Consider the following 9,403-nt stretch of genomic DNA (forward strand, 5'->3'; position numbering starts at 1 on the left):
TCACTGTTGCACCTTATTTCCCATGGTCAGAAGCACCCTGTTCTCTAAGCACCACATCACATAAAACACCTTTATATTAAAAAATTCACAGCAGTACTCACAATAAATAAAAGTAACATTACCCTATTCACAACCTGGAAACAATCTCTGTTGAACAAGCCTTTCTGAAGCTTAAAGATGGTGCTGTTACAAATTAATATAAGCTACTTTAAATATCCTAACGAATTAGAAAGTGTTAATTTGGCTACCAAAAACCAGGCTAATTATCTTTATTAATTAAATTCTTTCTCCCTTCAGGTAATTAAAGACAATACTTGACATGAAAGGAGTTTTTAGGTGCCTAAATTCCTTATAGCCTTTGCTTGAGTAACTTTCAGAGAAAAAAAGAATTTAAGAGCTTACTGAGCAGCTGTATGTTAAGAACACTATGGAAACATAAACCAGGAACACAAGAACCAGCCAGTAACTAAATTTTCAAGCCATGCATTTTATTGACATCTTTGTTCATTCAGCCCCCACTTTGGAAAATAATTTTAAGTTAGACTCGGTTTATGAGATTGGGAGTGAGTTTGTAAGAACAACTAGCAACAAGTTCTGAAGTTAACCACAGTCTACTGCACAAAAGAGGGGAGGTCTTAAACCCTGAGTGAGCATTCAGAATTTGTATTTTTCTCCATGTTTTTTCCTTTTACTAAAAAAGACCACAAATGTAGACTGATTGTATGGCTGAATTCAGTTGAGGCATAAACAAGTCCAACTCCATCTAAAGTAAGTAGGAAAAAATTTATACCAGGGTCAAATCTCTGTCCCATGTTGGAAAAAGATATTGTTCACAAGGAATAATTAGAAAACCATGAGCAAATATACAGTGGTAGGTGCATTTATATTTACCCTAGCTTATCTGAACTAACGTTACCAGGAACAGTAATCCCATTTTATTTGAGATTTTATTTTAGTAAGGTCTGTATAAGCTTATATTAATGACAGTTCCTACTATAAAGAGTTTATGACAATAAAGGCTGCTTTTTTGATTAAGATGGGATAAGAAGGGAAATGCAGGCAGAAAGAGACCACAAATAGCAATGTGGTTCCCATTGCACTAGCGCTCTTTTTTTTTTTCACTGTAAGTTAAAGAAGGTTTAACGATTCCATAACAATTCTATCACCAAAACTGTTATAAGGTTAGTTAAATTTTGTCAGTTGTACCGTACTCAGAATTCTGTCTGAAGATGTGGCAGGTGCGTCTGTAAGTCCTCACACTATGGGCTATGGGGAGTGTATTTTTAGTTTAAAAAAAAAAAAAATTAAGCTTTACATTTAGGTACACCATACAAAAACAGACTTTGCAATAAATTGAGGTAGAAGAGCCTTCCTGGAAAGGATACTGAATATGGACAAAAAGGTTTCTATAAATATTCGAATTCAGACAAAATATGACACGGAAACAAACCTGGAAACCAAAATCCTGAACAATGATTAAATTGTATTTCCTTGTCATAAAAATACTTTTAATTTGAAATCCAATTGTTTGGCTTCTTGTGAAACAGCCAAAAGCTGGAAATACTTGGCATTTTAAAGTTTGAACGGGCCATTTAAAAAATCCTTTCTCTATTTAATTAGCCTGCATTCAGTGGAGTTAGAGATGTCCCTGGGGCAAAGTGGTACGGCCAGGGCTCAGCTGAAAGGAGCCGTGAGAAAGCTCCAGCATGAAATCCCGGTTTGACAAAGCACCAGCTCGGGAAGGATCCGCCGCGGGCGCTGCGGGAGCGCCGCCCGGTCCAGCAGCGCTGCGGAACACGGAGTGCCACAAACACACACCTGGCCCGAGCGCGCTGCGGGAAGGACCGCGGAGAGGCTGGTCCGGTTTAACCCCAGGGAAGGGCACACGCCACCTCCCCTCGCGGGCAGCGAGACCCCCGGCTCCTGACACACCTGCGGGGCCGCTGCCTCAGCGCACAGCTCCGCTCGCACCATTCTCTCTCACAGCTTCTCTCGGCGCCGCAGCCCGGGTGCCGCTCACGGCAAAGCGCCTCAGCCTCGCCAACACCGTCCCCGGGCCCCCGTCCGGGCTCTCGCACAACCCAGCTCATGCCGGCTCCGACAGCCCCGCAGCCGCCACAGCCGCCCTCTGCCTCGCACACATCACACGGACACTGGGCACAGACACACACGGATCTCCCACACACATATTACATGCACGCGGGTCTCTAACATACATGGATCTCACACACGCAGGGATCTCTCACACGCACGGACCTCACAGACTCAGATCTCACGGATACACGAATCTCTCGCACACACTTGGATCTCACAGGCACACGATCTCTCACATACACACGGATCCCTCACACACATGGACCTCACAGGCACACGGATCTCACACACACATGGATCTCACACACGCACGGATCTCTCACACGCACGGATCTCTCAACACACATGGATCTCACTGGCACACGGATCTCACTGGCACATGGATCCCTCACACACACGGATCTCTCACACACATGGATCTCACACTCATTTCTCCCTCCCACTCGCCCCTCGCAGCGTTGCCCGCTCTTTCTGTGAGGCAGCGCGCGCTCTGCACACGGCCCAGGGCGCCCTCCGCCGCGCCCCCCCAGGGCAGCGCGCGAAGGCGGCGGCGCGCCGCGGGTCCTTTCCCGCCCGCCGCCGAGGCGCGTGCCCGCCGCCGAGGCGCGTTCCCGTCGCCTCTCGCGAGAGGTCGCCACGCGCGTGCGCGGGCCCGATCGGTGCGGGAGGAGCGGCGGCACTGAGGGGCGGCCGGGCGGGCCGGGCCTGACGCCACCATGAGTGGCACCCTGGCCAAGATCGCGGAGATTGAGGCGGAGGTACCGCACCGCTGCCCTCCGCCTCCCTCGCGGCGGGCCGGGCACGGAGCGCCGAACGGGGCGGACGGGGGGCTCGGACCGGAGAGGGGGACGGCCGCTGGGCCACGCGGTGAAGGGGTGGCGGGGCCCTGTCCCCAGGCGTCGCGCAGGGGCTGGGGTCGGCAGAGCCCTCCCGGTGTGAGCCCTCGGTCTTGTGCCCTTGCAGATGGCCCGGACGCAGAAGAACAAGGCCACCGCCCACCACCTGGGGCTGCTGAAGGCCCGTCTGGCCAAGCTACGCCGGGAGCTCATCACCCCCAAGGGAGGCGGCGGCGGCGGCCCCGGGGAAGGTGCGTTATCTATGCGGGTGCTGTCGAAGTGCGGGAGGTATGACGGGAGTCGATCTAACGTGGGGGCTCTTGTCCTCTCAAATCATGTCAGATTATCTGCTAAATAGTCGTAGAATCACAGAAGGGTTTGGATTGGAAGCGACCTTAAAGATCATTTCGTTTTACCCCCCTGTCATGGCAGGGACACCTTCCACTAGATCAGGTTGCTCGGAGCCCCATTCAACCTGGCCTTGAACACTTGCAGGGATGGGGCAGCCACAGCTTCTCTAAGGCAACCTGTTCCATCCTCACTGCCTCTTGTCCTACCCGGTACAAGATCTCTAACCATGATTTGTGGCCCTTCCTAGGGCTGTGGGGTGGAACCCTTCCTGAAGTTCAAATGAAAGTGCTTTTGTATTTCGGCTCATATAATCTTTTATTTGCAGAAGTCTTAAGGTTTTTACCTGAAGAAGCGCCTTTGCAGCAGCCACCTGTTCTTATATAAAGGTGTGATTTGCCTAAGCTGCAATGCCTAAAGGGAATGCTACACTTACACTCAAGTCAAATACAGTCCACTGTGAAGCTTTGCAGCCAGGACTTTATTAGACAGGTACATGTCATGGAGTGTTAAAAGACAAATTGGTGCAAGGCAATAAAGATTGTGAACAATCTGTTTCTCACTTCCTTCTTCTAGGAGAGCTTACTTGGCTTTTGCTCAGGCAGTATTAAACATAGTAGTGTGTCTGCTGTCCGGAACATTAGAAGATAAAAAATGTCAATCATTAGACAAATATTTCTACTCCTTATTTGTAGGTTTTGATGTTGCAAAGACAGGTGATGCCCGCATTGGGTTTGTGGGTTTTCCATCCGTGGGGAAATCTACTCTTCTAAGTAATCTTGCTGGTGTGTACTCTGAAGTGGCAGCCTATGAATTCACTACACTGACTACTGTGCCTGGAGTCATTAGGTACAAAGGAGCAAAGATCCAGGTGAGCTCTTGTGTCTGTGAGGGTAAGATGGCCTATATAGATGCTGTGCTGTTAGGGTTGAGTGGTCTGCCCTGACATTAGCAGGTTAGAAGTGATGTGTAGAAGTGCTTGAGAATACCTTGGAAATGTTTCCATGAGGTATGGATTTTCCCCTGCTTTTCACTTTGCTCTGGGAAGAAGTTCTGTGGTAGTTTTAATTATTGCCTATGAGATGATCTGTTCCACTGTACCAAATGGGCACATGGGATAATACAGTATATAACAATCAAGTGGGAAACAGTCTTGTCATAGTTTGTTCAGATTTGCAGTAGAGTCAGCTGGTTTGGAACGGTAAAAGTAGGATTGATTTAATCAAGAATACTTTTCTCATATGGTACTTTCTTCCTGTGAACAAATAGCTGCTTGATCTGCCAGGAATTATTGAAGGTGCCAAAGATGGTAAAGGCAGAGGACGGCAGGTCATTGCAGGTGAGTATATTAGAGCTGGAGACAGCAGCCTATCACTGGTTCATTTAACACAGTACAGGAAAAGGGTTGAATCACTCTTTCTGATGTCTTTTAAAAGCTGGATTGTTTGCTGGACTTGAGCTGCCTGCTGAGAAGCAGTAGCTGCTTTCATATTTTTGTTTTCAGTTCTGGCTTTGTGCACTTGCTGGGTTTGTGTCCTGCATTGACACTTGAGTGAAAGTACATTGGAAATTTTGCAGGCAGATATGATCGCGTCCTAAACAAGGCTGCTGTTTTCATTTCCTCACCCAGTTAAGTGTCCTCAGTCTGGTGTCTGAATGGAGACAGGAAGATGTTTTCCAGCCTCTGTCATTCTTACAACATGTAAAGATCTGTCTGTCAGTGATGCTTGGCCAGCACAATAAACTTCAGTCCTATACTGGTATTTAAAAATAACCAGTGTGCTGGCCTTCAGGGTTTCATAGTGTCATCAGTCCACCGAGCCATATTGTGGTTGTTTTGTCTCAGGTTGTGTGAGCATGCTTTTTGTGAGATGACTTTCTTTTTGTAATTCTTAGTTGCTCGAACCTGTAATCTCATTCTGATTGTTCTGGATGTGCTGAAACCCCTTGGCCACAAGAAAATAATTGAGAATGAACTGGAGGGGTTTGGAATTCGTCTGAATAGTAAGCCCCCCAATATTGGCTTTAAAAAAAAGGATAAAGGAGGCATTAACCTTACAGCCACAGTAAGTTGGAAGTTTTCTTTAACCAAAATTAAAAAACAAATTGCTTGAAGAAAGAGGCATTTGTAGTTGATATGCCTGGGACCATTCTGTGCTGTGACTTCTTTAGGAGCTGAACTGCTGTACTGTGCTGCCTAGTTAGTTACTTTCCTTAGAGGCTCTCCACACCTCTCCTGGAACCTGACCACTTCATTGCCCCCAAAACAGAGCCTCGGTTGCTTTCCACATTTAACAAGTTTGAGATCTAAAGGAGAGTGCAAAAACTGTGTCTTACTTGGTGGTTACAATGTTCTTCTGGAGAGGATTGCTCAAGAGTTCCAGGCCTTGCAACCTGTTTACCTGAATCTTTAAAAGCATAGAGATAGCCAGAGATACCAAAAATCATAACTCTGCGCTCTCAGTACCTGAAGTGTAGATGTCTGGGCTCTGAACTAGTAGATACGTGGGTTTGTATTGCATCTGGTCCCAAACTGAAAGGAAACACTGCTGCTGAAATGTCTGATTGCATCTCTCAGTGGGGCATTAATATAAATGAAGCTGTTAGGATTTAAATCTGTTTTTCCCTCTCCTCAGACCAGCTATGGTGAAATCAGAGTCAAGTCCAATAACTTAAAATGCATCTATTCTTTCTAGTAATGTATATGCAGTGGTTGCTATGTGAGAGCACTGTTAATTTGAATACTTGATTTGGCTGTTAGCTCTTCCATTCCTTAATACTGCGCCTGTCTATGTTCAGTGTCCTCAGAGTGAGCTGGATACTGAGACAGTGAAGAGCATCTTGGCAGAGTATAAAATCCACAATGCTGATGTCACACTGCGGAGTGACGCCACTGCTGATGATCTGATTGACGTTGTTGAAGGAAACAGGTATTGTTGGCTCCCTGGCTTTGGCACATATGCAGTCTGTATTACAAAGAAAACAATTGACTTTCAGGTTTGCTTCCCAGAGCAGCTGAGCCAGCAATGTGGCATCAACATAGAGATAAGCTTTTTAAAAATGTTCTTTCTTTCCAGTGAAGGTAGCAGTATGCTGCTGTCAGGTTGTTCTAACAATTTCTTTCTTTTTGCAGGGTTTACATTCCATGCATTTATGTCCTAAATAAAATTGACCAAATTTCCATTGAAGAACTAGATATCATTTACAAAGTACCCCACTGTGTTCCTATATCCGCTCATCATCGCTGGAACTTTGATGATCTGCTGGAGAAAATCTGGGACTACTTAAAACTAGTCCGAATGTGAGTCAAAATTGCTGCCTTCTGTGGAGTTAAGTGTAAGGCTGAGACTGAAAAAGGTCTCAGGAATGGATGAGGAATATTCTATAATGCTTTTCTTCTAACTGGTGTTTGCTTTGTAACCCAGAAATGGTGCTCTTCTTAGCTGTTGTGTGATAGCCACAAGTGCTCTTTTGAATTTGTAGGGGAATTAAATGAGAACCTTGTGAAACCAAGACCAGAGCACATGTTAAAAAATTCCTGAAAACATGGAACTCTAGTCAAACTTAGTGGTAACATTGTGATTCCAGATGTAATCATCATTTCAGTCTGTCATGGATGCAGCTCTCTTAACAGAACTTAGTTCTCCATCTAGAATTTCAGGTATTTTTACTACAAATTATTCCAGATTTACCTCATAAGTCTTACGCATTTTTGGATGAACTTATGAATGAATTTACTAATACTCATAATACAATAATTGTTGTCTTTTAAATTTATATCTATCTTCTTGTGATAATATAGAATGTATTGTAAAAAGGGATTTAGTGGGTTTAGGTATCTGTGCTATAGATTTTATCAGGTACTTTTTAAAATATATGTTGAGATTTTCACAGAAAAAAAAAAAGGCAAGTTGGAACCATAATACTAAAGATGTTCTTTTCCAACAACTATTGTCATTTGGTTTTTTTTTAAGCACCTTCAGAAAGCTCACAAGTGAGAAACCTTTGCCGTTACAAGGGAGAACCTGCTGCAGCCGCTGCTGCCCAGATGTATTTTCAGTTTAGGTCTGCCAAACGTTTTGCAGTGTATCCATTGTCACCACTGAAGCAGCAGGACTTGGCACATGTGCTGGGGGTGACAGTGCAAGTCATTGATGAAATATCATTATGGGTTTGAAAAGGTTTTGGTATTGACTGATAGTTCCATCTGTGTTACAGCTACACCAAACCTAAAGGGCAGCTCCCAGACTACACCTCTCCTGTGGTGCTACCTTACTGCAAGACCACAGTGGAGGATTTTTGCATGAAGATCCACAAAAATCTCATAAAAGACTTTAAATAGTAAGTGTTATTGTAAAAGAATATATAGAATAGAAAATAACTTGCATTCAGGTATATTATCTTCCTCTAAACTAGAAGGGAATAACAGGACTTTTTTTTCATGTTGAATTGAATAGATCTGCCTATGACAATCAAACTTAGTACTTCGGTTGCTGTGTTTGATGGTCTCATGCTATTTCCTACATAAAGGTCTTGTGTAGAGAAAAATTTATTTTGCTGTTTTAAAGTAGCACTATACACAGCATTGCAAGCTATTGTCCCATACACTTTGGTACTTGGGACAACTTCATGCTTTGTTTTGATCTGCTTGTAACCCTGGTTCACACAGACCACTCAGCCAGGTACTTGTAGGAGAATAAAAATAGCTCTGAAGCATTGCTTTCTGTATTAGCTTTGTGACAGAAATAGCTGCTGTTCTGCTTGCATATCATACTTCTAAGCCTTTTAAATTTGATTTTTCTTTCAGTGCACTGGTCTGGGGTTCATCTGTTAAACACAACCCTCAAAAAGTTGGTAAAGACCATACTCTTGAAGATGAGGATGTTATTCAGATTGTGAAGAAATAAAGTTATTCTTACATGGTTTGTTGCTGTGCCTGAAATTTGTCATTAATTGTAAGTGACAAACCCCTCCCCCCCAATTTTGATTTAGAAATGGCCTTTTATTATAGTACCTTGCTGCATGGTAAAACTGATGTTTCTGGCCAATTTGTACTGCAGTGTCTTGTTCCAGCAGAACTTACAGATGAGCAGCTCTCGTTAAGTGACTCACAAGGGCAAAATCTTACAAGAAGCTTTGATGGCAGGGATGAGGTTCTGCTGCATGTACATGTCTTTCCAAATCAGAAAAAAGTTCACACATCAAGAATTATTTTGTTCTAAGTTAGAACAAAACATGAAAAGCAGAGGCTAGAGAACCGTATCTTATAAAACTGCTAGAGGACAGAGTTCCAGCTGCCTTAATCTGAAAGTGTTTTTGTTGGAATACTTCAAGGCTATTAATAGTCCTGCAGTTGTGGAAAAGCTGGTCAGTTCTGCTCAGGAGCAGTTGCTTTTTCAGTTGTTTAGACTAGTGGAAGTGAGCTAGCTGCTTGTGTCTGTATGACTGAAGGCTTTTAAGTTTTCTTAAGAGAATTTCCTGCCTAGCTAGAGAAGTACATAGCTCTTAGAGTAGTTCTGTTGCTTAATAAAGATGAAGAAGCTTTTAGCTCATGTCAAGAGTGCTATCAAATGCATCAGCCTCTAGCATTTGCTCTCCTACAAAAAGGAACTAGGGGTGTTTAATTATAGGGGTGTTTATTTAGCTGCTTCAAAAACACTTCCCCTCATGTTATTATACATTCAAGAAGACAAAGTGATTAGAGACACCCACTCAAGCACTGAATCCTTAGAACAGTGGATGCTATTCAGCCTGGTAGGGAAACATCCAAGCCTTGATTGTACTCCAAGCATTTCCACATGTACTTTTTCTAGATCTCTGCGTAAATGAGCTGAACTGCTGCAGGTGTGCTTGGGTTTATCAGCCTGAGTGGAAGGGGCAGAAGATGAGGCTGTTACTGAGACTGTGAGGAAAAGAGCAGTGAAACCCATTCACACACTTTGTTTAGAGCTGGTTAGTTTTACAGCTTCTAATACACTGAGCCTCATTCCTCACACTTAACTGTGACATTTAAATGCAGCAATTCTATCCTTGGTCTTCAGTGAGGCCAGTTACTCTTATCAAAGCAGACTGATCCTCCCCACCCACAGACTAATTGAAGCTCAACTCAAACCTTGGTTCCATCT

General features: G+C 44.0%; 1 protein-coding gene across 1 annotated transcript; it reads left to right on the forward strand.

The window, feature by feature from the left end:
- The first annotated feature begins 2,704 nt into the window (after window positions 1–2,704).
- On the forward strand, window positions 2,705–8,203 carry DRG1 (developmentally regulated GTP binding protein 1). The gene is made up of 9 exons (XM_032128168.1): window positions 2,705–2,852; window positions 3,058–3,181; window positions 3,974–4,149; window positions 4,548–4,617; window positions 5,175–5,344; window positions 6,078–6,208; window positions 6,412–6,579; window positions 7,497–7,619; window positions 8,086–8,203. The coding sequence occupies exons 1-9, from the start codon at window positions 2,811–2,813 to the stop codon at window positions 8,183–8,185; spliced, it is 1,104 nt and encodes a 367-aa protein (XP_031984059.1). The 5' UTR covers window positions 2,705–2,810; the 3' UTR covers window positions 8,186–8,203.
- The last annotated feature ends 1,200 nt before the right edge of the window (window positions 8,204–9,403 follow it).

This window comes from Corvus moneduloides, chromosome 18 (assembly GCF_009650955.1).
Source record: "Corvus moneduloides isolate bCorMon1 chromosome 18, bCorMon1.pri, whole genome shotgun sequence".
Classification (NCBI taxonomy): Eukaryota; Metazoa; Chordata; class Aves; order Passeriformes; family Corvidae; genus Corvus; species Corvus moneduloides.